Here is a 24,307-nt window from a genome sequence, read left to right as displayed (position 1 = left end):
AAAGTTGTGGACTAGGATACGCGTGTGGATTCACTAAAGAGCTCCCATGTCTCCCAAGTTATTCTGCACTGGATTAGCACTGCTGGTAAATTTGCAGGACCTGAGAGATGAGGCTTCTCTGTTCTGTCCAGACCTTCCCTGACCTGACCCTGATTTAGCTGTGGCAGCAATTTCTCTGACTGAGCAGGTGTCTGTCCCTCATTTTACTTCTGTTTATCTTTGTGTTGCACAACCCTGCCTTCATATCTGCAGCAGTTATTGTAGCAGGATGAGATATTTACAACCAAATAATGACAGAGTTTACAGAAATACAGGCTGGGCAGAATATCAGAGGCCTTGAGAAGTGGAAACACAGGATGCAGCGTGTGAGTCCAGGCAGGAGATAAGAGATAGGGCACAGGCTTGGCACTGGAGACTCCACAGCTATAAACAATTCACTAATGGTCAGTTACAAAAAAAAAAAAAAAAAAAAAAAAAAAAAAGGCAGTCCTGAAGCAGGACAAAACTGGTTCTAAGGGTAACAGAGAACAAAGAAATTCTATTTCATACACATAAAAAGGAACATAACATGGTAAATTCTGATGAAACCTGGAGCTACACAGAAATGAGGATATATGTTGAAGGGTGTTAGGAAACATTTGTAAGCAACCCCAAGTGGATCCCAGGAGATAAAGGAAAAACTGTTGCCACAAACATCATATTCCTCCCCTTTAAGGACATGAGATTTCAACAAGTCATTGTGTACTTCCTCTCTTTCTCCCACAGCAAATTATACCCAGGAACTGAATGAGCATGAACACAGCTAAACAGGCAGAATTTTAAGAGCAAGTTTTACAGTTTTAGTTGAACTTTTACTAGAGTTGCAGCTTCTTAATTATTAAAAAAAACCAAAACAACCACCATCGCATTGGATTCTCTGTTGTAAGAATTAGATCAAGATTTCAGTCATTCTAGCATTAAATTCTAGTTCTTACTTTTATAATATGTACTTACCCTTTTTGATACAAAGCCCTGAGTATAATGCTTCTTAATAATCTACTTTTTACTACATCTTATCTATTAACTCTGACTTTCCCTCCTTGAAATACCTGGTTTAATTTCTCTCTTTTTCCCAAGGCTGGCTAAATCAATAGGTTTTTCCAACACAGATATCGGGAAAACCCCACAAGGGGGTGCATTTAGTGTGAAAATTCTTCTGATTCCTCAAACATATCAAAAGAGAAACCAAATTACCTTTTGCAGCAGCCCTCTTGTTAGGGAGTAGAAATGAGCTGAGACACAGACTCCTTGTTTATTACAGCATGAAAAGGGCCCTGGTTTATTTCTCTTTACACCTCAGCCATCCTGACTCCAACCATTCACTGATTCTGGCTGCAGCAGCTCCTACAGTAGGTTTCTCTTGTAGCCTCGGACTGCAGGGATCAGGTTTCAGACCTGACTGCAGGCTTTTACCTGGCTAGACTGTGACTGCAGCTTCCAACAATAGCTCTGACTGCAGACCCAGACTGACCTCACAACAGTGATTCTCTCTCCCCAGGATCCTTTTTCTTCTCCATGATCCACTCATCCCCTCTTCCTCAAGGCTCTTGCTCTTTCACGATTCCCCTTCGTCAACAAACCCACTTCCTTTTATCACACTTATCTTTATTGGATACAGCTGTGACTCATCAGGGGCCAGGCTGTATTGGGTAATTAACAACAGCTGTTACTTATCAAGGGCAAGGTCACCTGTATCCTCTCTCCTACAATTACTGACTTCGCCCTCAGGAGTAGATTTCTATGGCAGGGTCTTGAATTTTCTTCCATCCTTCTGTTGCCCAGAGCTTCACACAGTAAGACTATGTATATTCTGGATCCCAGGGTAAAAATTATCAGGGCTGCATCAGTACTGTGAAAGAGCTTACCAAAACCTTTACAATTTATCCGGTCAATTTATAGTCTCACTTAAAAAAACTGCCTCTGTGTCATTATTAGTAAATATGTTGACTCAAACACAATTTATTTGCTTCTCTAATTTTCTGCATTTTTGATGTTTTAATGGTTATCTGAAATATTCATTTTGGCAACAAGACATCTATGCTGGGCTATGCCCTCCTTTTCAACTCATAATTATGATTTTCCCCCCACTGCTGTGCTGATAGTTGTCTAGAAAAAGCCTGAGAGAGCTGAAAACACCTTCTCTTTACTCTGCACTGCCACAGTCTCTGGGAACATCTGGTACAAAGTCCCTGCTCAGGTCTGGTCTGACCAGTGATCCAAATCCTGGTCTTAAATCAGGCACTGCAGGGAGTTGAATAAATGCAGAACAAAAATAAATTTCTAAAACTCAAAAGCTGCCAGATTTAATCAGAAGTGCGAGTGGGTTTGGCAGAGTTAGTTGTTCTCTTCCTGCACCTCCCCTTGCCCCATCCCTACCCCCATTCCTGTCATCCACTTTGGCCATGTGAGATAAACCACAGAATTCACTGGAAATCCTCACCCAGGGCAGCCAGGGCTGAGCCAGTAAAGACTGAAAACTTCCTGGTAAAGAGGTGTTTCCATAATTCCTACACATGGGCAAGTACCATCAGTACAAGTCCTGAACTGACAGACAAATGGAGATGTTAAGCAGCTCTACACTGACCACAAATTCTCCCTGCAAAGCCACCACCATCTGCTAAACCCACCTTCTTAAGAGCATGACATTTGTCAGAAGCCTGGTATCTTGCATACTTTCTCATGCTAATTTGCTGCATACCTTTATATTTATGATTTTCAGACTCACTGACAGTTATGCAGACCCTCAAAAGCTTTGGTGTTTGCTTTATTCTGTTAATTTTACCACGTGTTTTTTCTCACCTTTCTCTCAGCTTGTCAGCACTGGAACCTCTGAATCCACTTCACTTAAAATGTTTGTCTCTCTATGTACTGCAGACTTGTAATCCATCTACACCAGTAAGGGAAAGCAGCCTCTTTTCCCAATGGGAAATGCAACCAGTCTTTGGGAAAAACCAGCTCATTTCCAGACAGGTGAATGCTGGAATGTCACCAATCAAACTGGCATTACAGACAGAAAAAAATCAGCATTAACAATACTTTATACGTGGGATGACAAAGGTAAGGGGGTCAGAGAAAACTGCAGTACTTTCCCCTTTCCTGGTAAAAAGTTGCTCTTGTGCAGTTTTGCTTTAAACTGTGCACACATCAGCATACAAGAAACTCCAAAAATCAAACAGAAAAGCACAGTGATAAACAGGGAATTTTATTTTTAGCCCAGCAGAGAGATTTATCACTATGAGAGTCTTGTGACTTTGACAAATCTAACAATAATGAGTTGTGTATACAACCTACAACAGCTGACAGAGAATAATATATTCCATCTGCTGGAGCTGTCCCAGGAGGCTGACCTTCAAGGTCTAAAAACTTTCATATTTCTATGATTTTTTTTCCCTCCCTAATAAAAAGCACTATGAAACAGCTATTTGGTTCATTTTGAGAAGGATGCACTGTGGTGAATAGCTGACATTTAAAGAGAAAACTCAAAATGCATCTAGAAAATTCCAGTTACACCAAAATGCTGTTTCCCTTCTGTATGGATCAATATCTGTGACCTGCTGTCCTGGGTTGCAGTGTAGGATGTACACAAAGTATTTATTCTATCACCATCTTCATGAACTGTTGAAACCAGGTGGGCTAGTGTTTTCCCAAGCCCCCTGCCTTTTCTGCTAATGTCCTTTGGGGTGTCTTCTGCTAATGATCTTTGAGGTGTCTTCTGCTAATGGCCCATTAACGCCTGGCCCATGAGTCACAGGTAACTCCCTCCAGGGGTTATCTCTGTTTAATGGGCCATCAAGGACCCACTTCACACTTCTCATGCTATTGTGAGATGCTCTGCCCAGGGGGAGGAGCCAAGCATTCCCACCTGGATATAAGCTGGTATGTGGGACAGTGCAAGCAGCCCTGACCACTGGATTCCCAGAGGAGCAGAGCTCCCAGACCTTTCTACAGGATCTCTGCTTCAGGAAGAGCACCTCACCTGGACTGCTCCCACCATCCTGCTCAGGTTGTATTCTGACTCTGTCAGTGGTCCTTTGTGTTATTGCATTTATTTTATTTTATTTTTACCTTTCTTCTTATTAAATTATATCTCTGACTTGGAGCCTCTCATTCGTTTTGCTTTCAAACCACAACACCTGCCACTTGCTCTTGCTCTTCTAATTAATTACAATCTTCATACTTGAGTACCTACCTTAAACCTTTCAGGAACATTAAAGATGTAAGAGGGCTTGCACGTCTTATCATCCTGATAACAGACCCTGCTGCAGAGGAGTAGGTACAGGGACAGTCAAAAGTACAGGTAAAGATTAATTTCAGGAATACAGGGAATACTTATGGACATAATCTCAGTTAAGGATGAAATGACTGAGGGCTTTAAATGACTGCATGAAAATATTAAATCAGACAGTCTGGTATGAAATAGTTCCTTCAAGTTGAAGCAACAGACACTCATGAAAAAAAAACAAAACCCAACCAACTAACCAAACAACAACAACAACAACAACAACAAAAAAAAAAAAAAAAAAAAAAAAAAAAAAAAAAAAAAAAAAAAAAAAAAAAAAACCCAAACCTGCAGTGGAAGGCCACAAAGATGGTGCAAAGGCTGAAGCACCTTTCCTGTACAGACTGTACAGACAGGCTGAGAGAGATGGGGTTGTTCAGCCTGGAGAAGGCTCCTGGGGGATCTCATTACAGCCTTCCAACACCTAAAGGGACTTAAGAAAAATATTGCAGCAGGACTTTTTACATGGGCAAACAGTGATAGGACAAGAGGAATGGTTTTTAACTAAAAGAGGAGGTATCTAGATTGGATATTAGGAAGAAATTGTTCCCTGTGAGGGTGGTGAGGCCCTGGCACAGGTTTCCCAGAGCAGATGTGGCTGCCCCATCCCTGGAAGTGTTCCAGGCCAGGCTGGATGGAGTTTGGGGATAGTGGAAGGTGTCCCTGCCCATGGCAGGGGGTAGCACTGGATGATCTTCAAGATTCCTTCCAACATAAATAATTCTGGGATTCTTTGATCCTTAAGGTCCTGTCCAACCCAACCCATTCCATGCAAAGCCATTCTGTGACTTGGCATCACAGTTATTTTCTAGAACTTTATAAAGCTTTATTTTTATTTTTAGTTTTATAGGTTTTCCTTATTAATTTCTTTCTAAATGGCTTCATTTTGAGAGATTTGATTTCCAACAAGGAAACTATTCTTGTGCAAGACTTTTGGCCTTTCTCTTTCTGTAAGGATGGACAAGTTCTGAGTGCTACAGATCACTTTTCATCAGTCACACCTAGAACCCCATGCACAGTGCAGAGATCAGGAGTTATTTTTCTTTTAGGTTATCAAGTTTTTATTTCAAAACTCTACCATTTTTGGTGAATAAAAGCCTTGTTTCTGTATTATGCAGTATCCAATACATGGGGTTTTTTATTCCATATACACAGAGACCTCTCAGAAACCTTAATGTCGATCATCTCTGTTTTGTAAGGTTTCCCTTTGGAAAAAGTTGGCTTTCTCCAGCCTTCTTCACAGAAATAAAGGAAAGCATTTTTGCCCAGCTGGAGATCTGCCTCCTAAGCAAGGTTGGAGCAAGTCAAGAGTAAGACGGGTGGATGTGGACACATGAACAAGATGTCATTAGAAAAATTCTGTTTGCATGAGAAAAGATGCATTCACATAATGCCATTGCTGAATTAAGGCAAATGTCTCCTTTTCCAAGGATACTTAAACTACATTTCTATTTACTTCTGCCCAGAACAAGGAATTTTATCAGTGGGACTGTTCCTCTGCTGCCTGTTCTTGACAGGCATTTATTTCAGGCCTTCCTACAGTCCCTCTCTCACACCTGACCAGAGCAGCCAAGAGCTGGTTTAAAGCAGCAGCTCTGCTCCTCTAGGTCAGGCCTAGAAAAGTGATCTGATTCAACCTTGCAGTTTGCCATCATCTGCAAAACATCACCAGCAGTGAATAAAATGTTCCACTACAGCAACACTCAAATAGAAACTGGCATGGCCCCTTTCAATTACTTTTTTTTTTTTTTTTTTTTTTTTTTTTTTTTTTTTTTTTTTTTTTGAGTTATGATCCTCTCTGCCTTTTCTACTTTCAGCTTTTTGGGCAGGAAAAAAAAAATGCCCCCATTTACAGGCTTGAAGCCTAGTACTTCCACTTCCCAGGAATAGAAGCCTATTAATTCTGGCAAGGAGAACTTCACTGAGAGAAATCAGGTCTAAACTTTTGAGAGGTGTCAAGAATGTTCAGTCAATTGAGCAATTGAGTTGGCCAGCTGCATTCCTGGAAGCTTTGCAACAGAAGGAATGAATCAGGAAAATCAAATTGAGTGTGATTTAACCCTGACACTGGCCAAGGCAAAACGTGAAAGAAAATGAAAATTAGATAAAACTGAATTGGTAAGGGAATAATGTGCATGGCTGTCTCTCTGAGAATAAGAATAAATTCAACCAGCTATAATGGAAGTACAAGAAGAATAAATTTTCAGAAAAAAAGTGGGGAAAATTCTTTCATTTTTCTGTCAGGCAGAAAAAGGCACAGGCTTGTCTCATGCCTCTCTTTGCTATGACACAGAGCTTTGCTCAGATTAACTATGACCATTGAGGGAACACAGCTGACACTGGCAGAGTCCTGTGCACAGCCAGCAGAGTCCCCAGCATCTCTGTGGCCTCCAGTTGCTCAGCACTTTGCTGCTTCCATCCATCACATCACAATACCAAAATAACCTCAACAAAATCTGCTGTCCCGTGGTCAGCAGGGGAAGCTGCTCCAGCCCCAATAAACAGGCTGAGAATGAACGCAGGATTCTGTTATGGGATGTGTAGTTAAAGCAGAAAGTTTGGTTATAAATGTTATATCCCAGAACCCTAAAAAGCACTGGAAATGCCTCTAAGTATGGAACAGAACTCAGAATACAAGCTCAAGATGTAGCAGGTCCAGAAAAGAGTCCCAACCCCATCAGACAAAGAAAATCAACACAAAAGGAGAAAAATCAGCTTTCCAGAAAAACTTCTTTTATAGTAAACAATACAATTTTATATGGACATTTCCTTTACAAACTTAATTAAAAAAAAAAAAAAAAAGGATTTTACAAACAAAACAGGTATGTTAATTCAACAGTGAAATTCAGGCAGTTTCCGTGTTTAAATATAACCATTGCTTATGTAAACACACAATATTTTAAATTAATCAAGAGGAAGAAATCCAACTTATCAAAACCTCTTTGTTGATGTGGGCATAAAAATAGTTGGTTTTTCTTATTGCAAATTTTTTGCACAATGTTTAAGAGAGTGCTGTAAAAAAAGTAGAAATATTTTTCCTGGTTTGTTTTTCCTTCCTTTAGAGGTAAAAGGAGGTAAAGTTAAAAGACCTGAGAAAGTTTCCATTCACCTCTGAAATAATTCAAAAAAGAAGAATGAACAATATATCCAACATCTTCCTTGATGGTGAATAAAGAAAGCTCTTTAGATATTCACACCATATGAATTAAAGATTTTCTTTAATTCGAGTCCCCCTGTTTTTGTTATGCAACCATCCTTGGTTGGAGGCATCTTGATTTATTTGATTTACCGATTAGCTTAGATTTGTTTTTTTCATAGAACTTTTCCCTTCATCACACTGACTTTTTATAAGTTTTTCTCTTGAAAAATGATAAACTGAGCACAAGTAAATTACCTTTGGGTTCACCAATGTAGAAAGACACATCCTTTTTGTCCTCTTGGTCACCAATGTGATCGTAAGTGATCTGGGGAACGGACAAGGAATTTTCTCCTGTGTTTATGACAGGTGCAGAACCATTGCCACAGCCCAGCTTCCCTTTTCTTCTGTATCTTCTGGCCTGTGAGAGTGGGAATGGAATGGTCTCAGAAGATGCTATAAACACAGACAAGTGCACATGTGAGCTTCACTGTACACTGGATTCACTTGAGATCGTAGTTTTATTATTTAAAGAATGAAACTGAAGTTCAGTGACAGGGCTGGAACATTTGCTTATGGTTTTAAAGTATCTAATTGTGAATTATCAACTAAAATACTGTAAGAACTTGATTCTCAGAAGGCAACTAGAACATTCTGAAAAACCAGGTCATTAGTAAAAATTCTCAAATTGGGAGCCAAACTCAAGTCATACAAAATTTCAATGACTTCAGCATAATATCACTTTGTCTGGCATATCTTTCTGAAGGTTTAATTAAACATCACCATAGACTTTGAACTGTGAGGAAGGCCCTGTGCAGCCTCTTTTTGACAAAAAGGCTAAATTAGGCACATCAGGAGAAGAGAAATCCTTCCTCCTGCCTGATTTTAGAAGCCTAAAGACAGCCTAATAAACACAATATAAATGATATTTAAAAATGAAAAATGAAGGTTTGGATCAAGATCAAGATATCTTGAGCTGCAGTTTCAAGATATTCACATATGGGACAATGCTACTTGATCTAAAGTTAGGCCAATTTTTACTTTGTTATGGTCTACATTCAGACTTTTGGAATTCCTTCTTCTGTTCAGCTCTGCAGGAGTTAATGCATGTTCAAAATTAAATGGGGGTGAAATGGTAGAAATAGTTACTTATTGTGGACAGTGACATGCATCAAAATACTTCTTAAAACAAAGATTACAGGCTCTTAGAGCAGGAAAAGAAAATAGAAATCCTCTGGAGAACAAAGGACATGCACAAATGATCAATATATATTTGAGACCTGAAAATAAGGAGTTACAGACCAAGAAAGAACAAGAGAAGAGCATCCTTTGGTAAGAGGTGAAAGGATGTTCTTTCTCTATGTTCTTAAATGAGGGCTTGCAGGGCACAGGGACGTTCAGACAAATATTCTGGAAGTCCCTCTCACTGGAGAAAACAGAGGGAAAATACCTTTTTTTTTTCCCCATCTCTCCAACCATGGATTGCTTGCTGTTCAGCAACACGCACACAGGAGTCTTACTTCACCTTTACCCCTTTCCTCCTGTTTTTCCGGTCCCCAGCTGTGAGAAAGCAAGGTCACACTAACCCCAAAACACAGACATGGACACAGATCAGGCTGCTCAGCTTCCTCCATGTGCCATGGGGAATTGTCCAACCCTTTTTCCCTCCAGTGGGATGCCACTGCCTAAAAGCAGGGCTTGACCATCATTTGGGAAAAGTTGGGTCCCTGAGCTCGACCTCTGCCCTTCCTGCAGACCCTGCAATGACACCACAGAACTGTGTGTGGGCAATTTCACCTCTGTAGACAAACAGAGGGAGATCCATGGAAGAATAATGTGCATTTAAACAATGTTTTGTGTGGACAGTGCATTCCTTCTCTCCTAGGGAAGTTGGCAAAACTAAAATATATATTTCTACAAATATAAATCATGGTCACTTGCAGGAGAGCATTTATATTTTTAATAGAACCACTTTGGAAACCCAGTAACTCTGGGAAAAGCTTTTTCTTCTTAGTGTTCTACTCAGAGAATTTTGCAGTGAATATCCCAGGTGACCTGGCCATAATTTCTGTGGGATAAAGTCCATAGAAGTGGGGGAGGTTGATGAATTTCTGGGATTCCCCTTCTTCCTATAAGAACTACTTCAAAAAATGAATTTAGAATGGGAAAGTGGCACCATTGCCTTGTGCTTGAGAAAGCAGGAGACTCCAGGGGGATAAAACAATGGAGAGTTTGTTCCTGCCTGACCAACAAGGCAAATTTAGTTAGAAGATGTTTTCTCCTCGAGATATTTTAAGGAAAACAGAACTAAATGGGCTGTGACAGGAGGAAATTTCAGGTGTCCAAACCGCACAGGCTCTTCACGAGGTTTTTAGCAAGTTAATTATAATTTAAAATGAAAAGCAAGCAGAGAACCAGCCCTGCCAATGCTCTCACCTGTTTTCTCAGGCCGGGACTAGATGGCGCTGGAGACTTTTTGGGATTTTGCATGGGAGCTGTCACATAGATCTTCCAAGTGGCTGTGGAGGTGCAGGATTTCTCTGCTGCATAGCAGCGCCACAGGGTCTGTAAAGAAACCCCAAAAACCTCAGGGCAGGAGCAGTCACTGGGCTCCTGCAGGGCAAATTTTGCAGCAAATCCAACTGACAACAAACCCCTCAGTCCAGACAAACACTATTCCTAATAAAATACAGCCATGGTGGATGCAATCTGCACCAGGACATCATAAAGAGGTATTCCATGTGCTCTTGGAGTAATCCTCCCTCCAGCTGGGATAAAACTCTGCCTACAGCAAAAAATAAACCCCAACAAAAAACCCCAAATAAATCAAACTCAATCCTCATAAAAGTGAATCCCCGACTGAATGCTGTGTTTTCTTTATTCTGCACTGTGTCACGTTGAATATTTGTGCACTGTGCTGTTTAATTATTTATATTATCATATGGAATGTTATGCTGGGAGATTTTTCTAAAAACAGGTGTATTTTTTTCAAGTATTTGTACACATTTGTATTCATCACCTCAGGATTTGGCAGATGTGCAGGATCTAAAAGAGTACTAAAAGGAAGTAATGAATTAAGTATTTAAATGAAGATTTTTATTTTCTTTTTAGTATTTCACTACATATACTCACTGCATCCAGTTAGTGTCATTATGCCTGTGAATATCAGGTACAGTGCAGCTTCCAGAAAGGGAGAGGCAATTATCTCATTTTCTCTACTTACTGACATGGATCAAAATGAAAAGTGGCTAAACACAAGTTACAGATCTATAACAAATTTAGGAATGGCGATTTTCAGTACTTGAATTTCCAGGCCATACTCCCTCTTCAATAAACTCTGAGATATTTTAGTATTTTACTGTTGTGGCCTTACCTGAATTAGGGAAGCTGCAGCTGGGATTTGTCTATTGAAATGCTTCTGACGTTGCTTCTGTTGTACTTTCAGGGCAAAGCCAGACCCCAGAATACCCTAAACATAACAAAATAACTAGTCAGACATGTACAGAGCTTCACATACCTAAATAAAATACTTTGCACCTGGAATAAACTGACATTTAATAATAGACTTCATAAAATGAATTTTCAAATTGTCAGAGTTCTATTCATTCCAACAAATAAATCTGAAAATGAGCAGATCAACAGTGGAATTGTGTAATTTCAGAAAACTGTATGTGTTTATTGCTGTGATCCACAGGTTACAGGAGCCAGAGGCATTCCCAGAGGTGGACACACCTTTAATGAAGAGATTCAAGTTGTACTTACAGCTGGCAGGGCAAAGAAGGAGATGGCAAACACTGAGAAGCAGGAAGCGATTGTCTTCCCAATCCACGTTTGGGGAACTTTGTCTCCGTAGCCAATTGTGGTGACTGTTACCTGCACCAGGAACAAACACCTGTTTTAGTGCTTTTTTCCCTCCAAAAAGCATGAGAAAAATGAATAAAATAGAAAAATAATTAGTGACGTATCAGGAGATGGGTGTGAATCAACAGTGTGAGGATTTAGGGACAAGGAAACCCATCCTGACAGGAAAAGGGACAGAACTAAAACTAACCCATCCCAGCTGAATCCTCATGGCAAGAGCAGGAACACACAACCATTCCAGGATGTGTTATCTCCCAAAGTCAACCTGCCAGTGGAGCTAGACCTGAACACAGCTGAGGCCTGTGCTTAGCTTTCTTCCTCCCCCATAAATAAATACAAGACCTGGCCACTCACAATTGTGTTTAAGCCACAAGGTGCTTACAATTCATTCATCCCTTTTATAATATGCTGCACTAAAAAGGTACATTATTGGTCCATAGGACTGACACCTCTCCCATTGGCTGAGTAACAGAAATAGCAAACAACACCTGTTGTGATGGGAAAGGAATATTGTTTACACAACGTTGTTTTGGGAAAAAAAGAAAACTGTTGAAAAGTTTCCCTTGGGAAGAGCTCAGCAATTCCCAGGCTCAGAAAATATCGAGCTCACAAGAGGAGACAACAGCAGGGCATCATCTCATGGGTGGAAATCAGGATTAAGGGAGTCCACACCTCAACACAGCTACAGTTGAGCTACAGACAATCTCTCCTGTGCTGAATATTGCCCCTCTGTGTGTGGAGCATCACCATGGGGCCGTGCTGGCTGGGGTCATCAGGCCAATTAGTGCCCTCAGGTCTGGGACCTGTAGGGACTTAGCTCTACACAGACTTGATGTGGAGGTGGCAGGCCAGCCCTGAAAAGCCCCAGAGGCAGGAGGACCTGAGTGGGACAAGGTTTGAGGCTATTCCTGAAGAGCCCCAGCAGGATGAAAGAGAATTCATTATGAGCCAGAGGTCAGGAAGGAGCTGGTGCAGGGGGAAAAGAGGCTGGTCCATCAGAAAGGTTTGTGATGTAACAAGGAGCCCTTGCTGCCCAATGGAAAGGGAAAATTAGCTTATTCTAAAGCAGAAACCCACAGCAAGCCACAGGAACCACACCTGACAGGGGCCTCAGCACCATGGTCACAGCAGGATAAGACTCACAGACCATGGTCTAAAGCAGAGACCCTGGGCCATGGGTGTGTTGGGTTTTCAGCACCCCCAGAGCTCTGATGATGCCATAAAATGGTTTGAGAAACATGGCTTGGACCCCTGAGAAGTGAAGAGCTTCTGGTGAGGAACATAAGAGCTCTGTCATCAATACTAACCACTGGGGAGAACTGTAAATAGAAAAAAATGTACTTTTATTTGGCCATCCCAGCCCCAAACCTAAACCCCCTCCCTTCACTTTGCCTTGAATGGGAGCAGAAACACAGCCAAAACAGACTTAAAAGGATATGTAAATTACACTGACTATAAAGAGGCTGCCTTTTATGGAAAAAATTGCTGACAAATGCTTAGATGTTATGCAAAAAATAGTCCTCTCAGAAGAAACTATCAAGCAATAAAGGCATGGGAAGAATATGTTTCCTCCTACTCTCAGAGCTGGAAGAAAAAATTTCAGGGAAAAAAATTACCAACTCCTATCAAACTTAGTTTTTCCAAGTTCCAAAAATATAGTTATGTTTGTGTTTATTCCTCATGAATTTTCCACTTGATGAAGACCACTTTGTAGTAGCTGTATCCTTGAATGAATATTGTCCTTTTGAACTTCAAACTGCTCTCAGCAGGAGCTCTGCCTTGCCAGGTGTTTGTCCAGATTTATTGTGGCTGGTTAAGTGACTCAGGTGCTGTGTGCTACCAGCAGGAAAAATACATGAGTTTGCCAGTCCCCAAAAATTAAATCAGAACCCCCAAAATTCAAGTTTGAAATGCAGCATGTGTGTTCTGGGCAGTGGAGGAAGTTAAAGTTCTGTCTCTTTAACAGCACTTGAGCTCCTCAGTGTACCCAGATGACCCCTCAAAGTCTGTGATTTTTCCTTCCTCTTCCCCTCTTTTTTTTCTTATGAAAGGCTTCTTGTTTTTTGGGGGGAGTGGTTTGGTTTTTTGGGGGTGGCTTTGGTGGGTTTTTTTCCTAAGTTTTCCAGCACCCAGGACTTAAAACTGAACTGCAGTAATGCTGAGCTGCCTTAGTGTAACTATGGAAGACAGTATGAAAGCTTTAAAACCACAGAAAAGATGAATTTTCCACCTCCACAGCAGGCACTTGGCTGGCAGACTCCTGCAGGTGCCTGAACATGTCTCAGAAAGTTTTTCCCTGGCTACTTTAAGAGGGTTCCTTGTTGGTAATTTAATTAGCACATTGAATACATGGAAAGGATTATAAATAATGTAATTCTCTGGCTTTCTTAATCACAGCCATTTTTTTTTTTTTTTTTCTGCTTGTGCATCCCAAAGTTATCAGTATTTCTGAGCAGGGAATGTTGGAGAACTGGGCTCTGGAAAATGACACCTCTTGTGAGAGGGATTTATGATGGCACACTCCAGCTGGGTGCACAGGCTCTAAACACACACATATGTGTGTTCAGAAAGGGAAGAATTCTGATTTAGTAGAAGTCAACAGGGCTGCTCAGATGTTTTAAGACAGGCAGGTGTCCTCAGGTGTGAGGAGTCAAAACTGCAGACCTCAAAAAACACACTAAATATAAAGGGATTCAAACTGCTACCTCTGGCATGGAAATTTACTGCTGGAAATTCTGAGCAGTTGATCCCAGGTACCTTTGCCAGTTAATACCAATTTACTGGAGCAAGTATTTAACTCCAGTCCAGTGGTGCAGAATAGCTGAGCTTGCAGCAAGGCAAATAAGCATTACCAGCAGCAAGAGGCAAGCAGGGCAAGAGGGAGAGCCAACAGGAGAGAAACCTCCCATGTGCTCTTCTTTCCTCAAGGAAAAAATACCCAAAAGGGACAGGGCAACTGCTGTGAAATTCTGGCAGACTGACCATGCTGTTGGAAGGACTTTTACACGTGCCCTACATGACACAATTTCTGAGAATGGCTTCATGTGAAACACAAGTCTTTGAGATGCCTTTGCAGTTTAATCTGTTTGCCTGCCAAATCCAGGAGGAAAAAAACCCCTTGCATTTAACTGAAGCAGGTGACTGTAGTTAGCAATTAATTCCAACTCTCATTCATTCTTTATTTTCTCTTTTCCCCATATTTAAACCTTTCGAGTCGTTTGTATCAAGTTCAGCAAGCTTGCACTTTCTCCCCAAAGCAAAAAGTTCCCCATAATACACTCTGTGGTTTTTGTCAGACACATAAGACTTTCAAATACTTGCTACCAAGATTTTTTTTTCCAGTGGCTCAGTTTTGAAAGGCAAAAGTAAAAAAAAAAAATCAAATTTCACTCCCTAGTAACTCCACATCTGTGTTTCTGTGTTCCAGGAGATTTGAAAAGAAAAAGAAACTGATTCACTTTGTCCTTTGTTCCTGTTTCCCAGCTGTGAACTGCACCTGCACCGTGACTCACTAAATGCTGAGGAGGCCTAGATGCCTGAAAAGCTTCAACAACAATTTGAACAGTGTTCCTCACACAGCCAGAGAAAGAGGAGCTGATTTTATCTTGCTGCTGCACAAAGCAAGTCGAGTTTTGGAAAATAACAAAACCCACTGAACACTTTGCAATGTCCCATCCACACACTTTGAAACACAGATCCCAAGTCATGTATCTCAACAAGGTAATGTGCATTTTAAACTTCTCTGATGGTCTTCATAACTCCTTTTAAATTCCCAAAGTCCAAATTACTCTTGTAGAAACCTGCTTTTTTCAACCTTATTTTTTTTCCTCTTTATTCATATCAATGTAACAGCATATAGTAATTAGAAGTATTTCTAATTGATACCTAAATATTCAATGCAACTAATGAAGCAAATATGGAAAACTAGAGCTAAAAAAAAAAAATTTAAAAAACCAACCAAGCAAGGAAAGGTAGGAAGAGTACTCCGGGTCCACATGGAATTTTTATTACATGCAGGAATTACTCGTGCATGAGTATAGATGGATAGAACTGGATGCTAAAAGTGATCCACTAGCATTTGAGGTGAACTCAAATAATGGAAGAATAAGTGAGAATAAGAGCACTGGTTTGTTCTTTTAAAGCAGCCATGGGGTATCTTTCAATTATTCCCTGATCGTTTTTGTTTTAAAATGCAGCACAATCTCCACTTCTGAGACACTCGTTATTTTCCTCCACTTACTACAGGTTGCTTCACATCTATAACCATGAGGTTTCATATTCTTAACATTTTATCCCATGTCCATTGAGGACTTTAACAAGTGATAGTTCTCTGGGTTGGTTCATGGTTTCATTGCTTCCCAGCACCTTATATCATAAACTCCATCTGGCCATTGAGTGGATTTTTCTTTCTTTTTTCACTAGATTCTTCTAGGGTTTTACTGTTTAGCAGAGCTATAGGTGATGCTCTGCAGATTAAATGAATACTTGACAACCTAGTGAAATGAATTTAAGGGTTAAAATGCTTTTATAGTGAACCACTTACAGAGTGGTGACTCAGGCTACACGTAACATGGTCACTTCATTGAAGTAAAGACCTATGCAGCATCTCAGTTAAAAATAAAAACCAAAAACAAGAACCTATAACCTGCATCAATGTCTGAATTATTACTAAGAGAGTGAGTTTTACACAAAAATTAAAGAAAAAAAAAAAATAGAGCCACTACCCCAACTTTCACATATAGAATATGCTTTTAAGTTATGCACTTTTTGCAGTAGAGTTTAAAGGAAGTGATACAGGTTTTGAAGGGGATTTTTACACTTTTTGAGAGATGGATTTTTCATATCTGTAAGCACTCAGTGTCCTTTGCTAAGAACTTGCTAACCTGCTTTCACAATAAAATTTAATACCCCAAAAAATTATTAGTCTTTCTTATATTCTTCCTTGTATCCCTCTGAAGAGGTTGTCAAGCTTATCTACAGAAATACCTTCTGCAAAGAAAGAAATGCCAGAGTTTTCTGAAAAGATCACAACTTGAAACAGAAAACTTTGGGCCCTATTTGCACACACATTTTTTTTGGACTTACCACACCCCACCAAAGGGCATCAGCATAGCTGGAGAAACCTGTCTTTCCATCCTCATCAACTGCATCCTTCTCAGCGAGATAAACAAAGTAGGATGAAAAAATTAATCCCAAGAATCCAATGTACAGCGTGGTTATGAGTTCCTGTTGAAAGAGAAAGCAAACAAGCACATGAAGTTTTTGTCCTATATATATATATACATATATTATAATTGTAAAACATTGCAAATATCTGTAGGGTTTTTGCATCACAGTAGAAAAATTAATGTGTTACATTTCAGGTATGAAATTTGCCTCCAGTAAAAGAGCTAAAACATTGACTTGGATTTTATTCATACCAAGGTAAATAGTTCAAAAAGCCATCCATCTTTTTGGGCTTGATCCTCAGGGCAGCTAAACGTAGAGTGGGACATCTCTCCTAATTATGGAATGGGAATCATTCCACTCAACTGTCTACTCAAAATACTAATTGTCTAAACACTTTTAAAGCAGCAAAGAAGCTCTAGAAACTTCCCTCAGATTTTCTTTTCTCTTTTTTTCTTTTCATTTCCTTGTAAGAGCTTTCTGGGGAAAGGTAGCCCTCGTATCAAGTACCAATGTTCAGCAGCAGGAAATATATTCTTCCTTTTCCTATAGCACTAATTAAAATCTGGGTTCAGGAAACCTTTAAGTAGTTTTGGCACAAAGAAAAATGAGTGTTCTTCTTCTAATCATTAAATGATGACCTAAATAATGAATTTTGATGGTATTTCATCTTGCCCATGGTGAAGCCTTTTAATTTAAGCCTTAACTTCTTGCAGGCCTGTTTGCTAAACAAGGCAGTTGAAAAAGGAAATAAACCCTGGATTTTCAGTAGTTTTTCTGCTGGTCACCTTTATCTCATGATAATGGGGCACTGTGTGCCTGGAGATATGACTTGCTTGGAAAAGCTCCTTGTGTTAACACACACAATTGGCTGTGGATGATAACTGGAATAATTCTGATTTAAGTGCTGGCTTTTTTTGGGAAGCAGGAAAACAGCAGAGCTCTATGAAATCCTTTCAAAGTGGCTGTAACATCAACAGAACTACTGAGTTTATTTCACCACAGGCACCTCTCAGCTCCAGTACTATTCATCTAAAGACAGAATTCTTTTTAAGTAAAGGCCAGATGAAAATGAAACTGCCTTGGACTTACTCTAAATGTCACCAGTCCATGTTCCATGTGTACAGAGAGACTATATTTAGTTATTAAGAGCAATGGCAGCAATCTCATGCATACTTCATTTAAGGGAGAGTCAGAAGCTTTTTAAATAATGGTTCATGAGACATGATCACAAAGCAGAGTATTCTGCAGGCATCAGGCCTTAAAACTACATATTTATTTGGGTTTCATTAGATAAGAGCTTAAGAATAAAGAGTGCTGCCTAAAGCAAATGGTTCTTTGCAGCAGGGACTTCAGATGCACACAGAACAAGAAATGCACAGAGGTAAATTTGAAAATTGAGAGAGTTGAGTCAGCACATTTTTTAAACTCAGCTATATCTCCATTTTCAGTTAAAATAAGGACCACACAATTCAAAGTTCAACTTGGAAAAAAACACAATAATCCCTCCTGACCTAAGAGCAGTGGAAGACCTCACAGAGGAAGGTGAGGAAGGAGTAAAACCAATCTAGAGGCTCACAAGCTGCAGCTTAAGTGGCCAACTCGTTATTTTCAGCAAGCTGCAGGATTTCTCCATGGCTTTCCACCACCACATGTGATATTGACTCATGTTTTGTTGCCTTTGGCAAGAAATGCTGGTATATAAGCTCAACCTGCTGAAAATAGAAGAGCATCCCAGCCAAACTGGGCCTGAGCTAATTGGGATATATGTAAAATTCCAAAACACATGGAAATTGTTGGTGACAACTTTACTAAGCTCTTCTGGGCCCAGGGAGGCACAAGTACTTGTTATTTTCACAGGGCACCAAAATGTGAATTTATTTTTTCACATTGCTTAAGGGTTTAGAGGCCCATTTTTATTGAAAGAATATCAAAAAAAAAAAAAAAAAAAAAAAAAAAAAAAAAAAAAAAAAATAAAAAAGAGATGAGGACTTTGTACTCTGCCTGTGAAGAAAAAACAGCTGAGGTGGTTTTGTTTTGTTTTTATTTTTAAACAAAAAATTCTTTCAGAGGCTGGGCAGGAATAAAGGTTCCATTTTTCCTTCCGTTTGGTACCGTGTTAGGGTTTCAGCCACACTTGTCCAATGTCAATACAGAACTCTGTGCTTGGTATTTTTTTTCCTTAATGTCTTAGTGGGTGATCTGCTTGGATAAGTACTACAGATCTGTGGAGTTTTATTTATCACCATAATCACTTCTCTGGATAAGCAGAACTTCAGGTACGTTGACTCATAAATTCAATTTTCCAAGGATTTTTTTTTTCCCCTTTTAAATCATTGAACTTTCTTGTGCCTGCGACATATAAGATTTAAATGCTGTATTTTGGAGATAGTATTTCCTGATTCTTGACTAAAACTCTGAACACCCACAGGAAAATAATGTTCTCAAACAGCTCTGTCAGTAAGGGGAGCAAATGCTGAAAAAGTTATTCGGGTATCAGCTCTGTCCTAGCAAGATACCCAGGCAATGCAAGCATAATAAATGAAGACCACACAGGCTTAAACATTAAAAGTCATCCTGTTGTACAGTATGAAAGGAGGCTTTATCCCACAGCACTTTGGTGTGCATCACTTCTGCACAGCCATCATGACATAAAAGTTCCTTCTGTACTGGGTGGAAAAAGATAAAAGTAAGAAAACTAACTTTTAGAATTAAATTATTTGCTTGGATTAAGTGCAGCACATCCTCTGTCCCAGAAAAGCAGTTTTCCAAATAGGAAATTGAAAAAATGTCTGTGTGGAAATATGCAACTGTTTGTTAATCTGTGGAGAAAAAATCTGCGCTTGTAAGAACAAGTTAACCACCCTTACAAGTGGGATGTGGAAATAATTAGCAGAGCATCCACAGTATGGCATGAGATACAAGATTTAAAGACTAAGGATTCAAGTTTCTATTACATTGATAAAGCTAACCATAAAGCGATTCCATGAAGACTCAAAAGGAAGCCTTCAATTAGAAATATCTAATGTCTGCAGAAAAGCTTTTAAACTCTTCTTGCTTAATGAGCTTTCATACAGAAAAATTGTTTAAAGCTTTAGCAGACATGCACCTATTTATAGCCAGGTTTGCCTCTGTGACCACACCCTGAAAAAGTAATTTTCTTACACAGCATCACAACATAGCTCATATTTTTTTTTATTTACAGAATGAATTAGAAAACTCCCTATTCAAGGAGAACAAACCAGAAATATTTTAATAATTGGCTTCTTCTAGCAAGGCTTTTCCACCAGTGCTTGGTTTTCCTGTGGAAGACCAAGCCAGGAACACATTTTCTGCAGAGATACTGGAGAGCACTTGCAATATGAAAGGCAGTCCATAAAACTGCCTTTAAGAAATTACATTGAGGGATAACATCAAAGACTACAACAGTTAATTAATCAACCCAAACACTGGTGGTGTTTATACCCTGTTAGTCACTGCCCTGAGTAGCAAAGAATAGCTTCTCCTTTTAAAAATGAGAAAGAAACACACAACAGACTTTTAAAGTATTTTTTTTTCTCTTGCAATGTAACAGTTCATTTAAACCAGACCATGATTTGAAGCCCACAGAGAGAATTTACTGAAGTCAACAAAATGCAGTGATGCCACTGTTTTATATTACAACGACACAGACTTTGAGATTCAGAAGGCTGAATATTACTTTTATTTTTGGGATGTGTCTTTTTTTATATACTATTTGACACAGACCAATTTTATTGGTGAAACAAAGGCAAACCTCTCCAATCACATTGGTCAGACCAGAGGGACATCAAGAAGAAGTCCCTCCTAGGAAAAGGAATGAATAACAAAGGTACAGTTACAAAAACATTTCTCTTGTTTACAGAAAATTCATTGGGAAAAGAATTTCAGAAAACCAAAACACCTCAGGTGTGGAACCAGGGCTACACAGGAGGTGTTTAAAGGCTGGGTACCTGTCGATGGATGAAAACCACTGACCCCAGGAGCCTCCAGGTGCCTCCCTGGCGATCAACGTGAAGCATCCGAAGGATCTGGAGAAAGCGGATCCCCCTGTGAGGAAAGTGAAACGTTAAAATATATGCAGTAAATACATAAAAATGCTTAAGGACAATACTGCCTTATCCACACACAAATGGTTATGTCCACTAACACACTGGCATGTTCAAGAGCTGTGATAGCATTGCCCCTGCCTGGGGTGGTAGCTCAGGCTTGAGGCATCTCAGCGTTTAGCTCACATTTCATTATAGTCAAATTTATTCAGAAATACTGACCATGAAAACAATTATTCAATGGGAAAACAAACACAATCACAAGAAACCTGAGTAATTTATGTGATTCCAATCTTCAAGTGCCCCCTTTCCAAGGAAAACTAATGCTTCAAGCTTTGCTGACATAAATGTGAGCAAACTTTCTTTTCTCTATTTGCCAAAAGCAGAATACAGCATTACTGAAATCCTTGTTGTGTGAGTTATTAGAATTTATCTGATATAACAGGAAATAAATGGAGTCCTATGTGTTTTTAGGAGAATAACTAGAATAACTAAGCTCCAAATATTTTCAACTAAATAAAAATAATTATCAGTACAGTTCTTCAGCATGATTTTATTCCATGGAGATATTTCATTTAGTTGTTTTTTTTTTTTACAATGAATGTTGTTTGCCTACAGACATCTTACTGTCTTATCCTGGAAGCAAACCACTGAAGAGCAGGAAAGGATGAATGCTGAATTCACCTGCCTGAAAATTTTTCACTATTAGTATTTTTGGCTCTTTTTAAGCAATCTTCAAGAGTTTTTGTGGATGTAGGTTTTGATTTTTAGTTCAGACTTGCCTGATCCTGCTGGCTTTTCAGTGGAGCAATGATAATGCTGCAGGGATGTGGGTTAAGATTCTGTGTCAAAGAGCATTCTGAGGTGTAGGACAGTGACTCTGGACTTAGCACTGGGAAAGGCTGCACTGAGCCCAAAACCCAGTGGACTCACATATAAACACACAGGGCCTTTTCACTGAAGTCCTTCCTATGCTTCTAGTTAAATTAAAAAAAAACTTCAATCCTTGGAATTTTTTACGTGCACCTTCCTTTTTTCCTATAGGAGCTGATTTCCTGCTGCCTGGGTGGAGTCTTCACTATCAGGTAAGGATGAATGTTCTATGGTAAGAGTTACCTTAAAAACACTCTGTACATTTAGTTCCCCCAGTTGTTTGCCTACACAGTACTGGACATTCCCACTTCCCAGTGATTCCACTGCACTGAGATGCAGAAGCTTGTGACAGAACATGCAGCACATCTTGGAAGTTAGGTTAGGAGTGGGAAGTACACCTACAGCTTATCATTCTTTTCTTCTGTTTACCCACTTCACCTCCCAAAACAAGCCTGCAGTGTTTGATGCAAGCTGAACAAACACTGTGGACATCAAATGTTTCTGGTTCATGTGCTGTGTAAGTTGCTCGTGCCAAACAAATCCAGCAAAGCATAATTATTCTTTAAACAAAGTAATTACTCATACTCAAAAAGCACAGAGTTAAGCACTGTCTGGATTACTTCTTAAATAAACCCATGCTCTGTAATGATCTCTTGTCTCAGAGAGAGAGTTGTTTGATGTTTTAAATAGGAGACAATGTTTTGTTTTTTGCACTTGGCTTCAGCATTCCCACCATTTTTCATTTGCCTTGTTTCTGCACTTGTTCCCCAACCAGTCACCAAGCACAACAGCACCCAGTCCTCTCCTGCCCAAGAGAGTAATTTTCCCTGCATTAGGAAGATCAGAGATGCAGATAAATTGGGAATTAGGCAATCAGCTGCACATCTAATAACCTCTCTGTGGTGGTGAAGAGCTGCAGTGAGAGGAGAACATACCTTATTGCAGAGGTGGCAAAAACCTGCCCATTATATCCTATGCTCAGTACAATAATCGAGGCTACTACCACAATCAGATCTGTTAAAAAAAAACAAACAAACAAATGATCAAAAGAATGTATTGATTTTTACATATATATATTTTTAATCTCAGCACTGAAAAACACAACAAATACAGACTAAGGAAAGCATAAAAAAAAAAAAAAGAAATTGTTAGCTGAAATTTGGTGGGCATGTTAAGTCTATGTAATAGTTTCACATCAAAACCCCAGTGGCTACAGATTCTTCCAGGATGAATTCAGTAACAGAAGTTTCAAAGAACCTGATGGATCAGGCAATTTGCCACAAGAAATGCAATGGAAATGAATCCATATTTTGACTGAAGGCTTCTGATCTAAGAGGAAATGCAAGAGTTTGCATCAGGCAATAATGAAATCCATGAAGTTAAGTATCATGCATGCATACAGTCATAGACTTGGTTTGAAAGTTGTATCAAAGCTTTAAAGCCAAGCTTTAAACCTAAGGGAACTGTCAGAACAAAGGCTGGCTAAAAGAAAATCAGAATTGTTAGTTTATTTTGTGATACTGTCTTTATTTGTATGAAAAAATAATTGTTTCCAGAGTTCCTTTTTTTTTTTTTTTTTTTTTTAGTTTTTGTTTCCACAACTCTGCAGTTTACACAGTTCCAGCTTTATACAATGCAAATGATAGACTGAGTTCACAGTGCCAACATCCCTTATTTTCCCTCATCCCAGTTCAGTGAGCATGTCCATTTCTTTTAATTACTGAACTTTGCTGTAGCTTTATCCTGAGAAGACTTTTTTTTTCATTTCCTCACAGGCATTTCTGTGGTAAACTTCTTTAGAGCATCTAAATGCTTCCCTTTCAAATTCTAACCAAAAACTAAAGGATAATATTATAAATGAGCAGCAAATGGAGGCAGAACAAGGAAAAGTTTTGGTAAACTTTCCTTTGCCAGTTTGAAACAGGCAGTACTTTATTCTTCAGAGCACTTAACATCATATAGCACTTCAAAACACCAACCCTGCTGACTTCACTTGCAGCTGTGAGGGCTCAGAGCCTCTGCAACCCAACTTCAAAGTCTTCCCTTGGACATCCTGAAAACGAGGCCACCACTTGTGAAAACTGATTTAACCAACTTTCCATGGGATGCCTGGGCAAGAGGCAGGACGGGATCCAACCTGAGCAGCAACAGCAGTTTCCTTCAGCAAGGTTAACTTGTTTTTTCCTCTCCTTTTAAATGTTCTTCTGCCTCATTCACAACCATGTAGCTGCTGCAATAAATATTGCAGAAGTCCTAAAACCAACAGCATCCTTCACTCTCTGAGCTGACTTAATTTCCAGTATCAGTCTGATTTTTGTTATAAAAGCTGGATTCCTCCTCAAGGGAAAGCACACAGTCAGTTAAAAGACTACTACACTAATTGTGCATGAAGGAAAAGGAATAAAGGGATAGATGAGGCTACAGAAAGAACTTCTATTTGGGATTAATCTTAGCTTTTGAATGCCTGACTTTGCAAATTTTTTATGCTGTTCCTTTATCATGTATGTGTGTGAAGATATATTTGTAAACATTGAAATTTAGGGTGGTGCTTTTCCCCATCAGCACATAACACAGATCTTTGCCCTTTAGCAAATGATGCATCCTGTCTTTACTAAATTGGCAGACATACACAGATCCATCTGATGACAGGCAGTGAAGGTGGAAAAGACTGATGCTTAGAAAATGAGCTCAACCAAGAAATGAGAGTATAAGAGATTTTTTCGTTTGTACTTTCTACTTTTCTGAAAGTGTTCTTCACAGTAGATATTTTTATTTTTATTTCTTTTTCTCCAAAACTTGTTATTCTATTTCTGCTTCTCCTCTGTTTCCACTTTTCATCCCAGTTTCCAGTGCTCAGACTTCCCTTATTAATCCCAGTTTACTGGT

General features: G+C 39.4%; 1 protein-coding gene across 1 annotated transcript in view; it reads right to left on the bottom strand.

Annotated features, from left to right (window-relative positions):
• LOC310908498 (potassium voltage-gated channel subfamily KQT member 1-like) overlaps nt 1–24,307 on the bottom strand; it is a 410,512-nt gene that overhangs the window by 358,795 nt on the left and 27,410 nt on the right. Inside the window, exons 5-11 of the mRNA XM_083859598.1 lie at nt 22,357–22,435; nt 20,453–20,549; nt 16,401–16,541; nt 11,217–11,327; nt 10,828–10,923; nt 9,891–10,019; nt 7,713–7,875 (exon numbers count right to left, since the gene is read on the bottom strand). Of these exons, the coding sequence (XP_083715724.1) occupies nt 7,713–7,875; nt 9,891–10,019; nt 10,828–10,923; nt 11,217–11,327; nt 16,401–16,541; nt 20,453–20,549; nt 22,357–22,435 (816 nt within the window). The remainder of the gene's footprint in view (nt 1–7,712; nt 7,876–9,890; nt 10,020–10,827; nt 10,924–11,216; nt 11,328–16,400; nt 16,542–20,452; nt 20,550–22,356; nt 22,436–24,307) is intronic.

The sequence above is a fragment of the Zosterops lateralis genome (genome assembly GCF_965231275.1).
Source record: "Zosterops lateralis genome assembly, chromosome: 4".
In the NCBI taxonomy this organism is placed as follows: domain Eukaryota; kingdom Metazoa; phylum Chordata; class Aves; order Passeriformes; family Zosteropidae; genus Zosterops; species Zosterops lateralis.
Note: the sequence above shows the minus strand (reverse complement) of the source record. Positions and strands in the feature narration are given on the sequence as shown.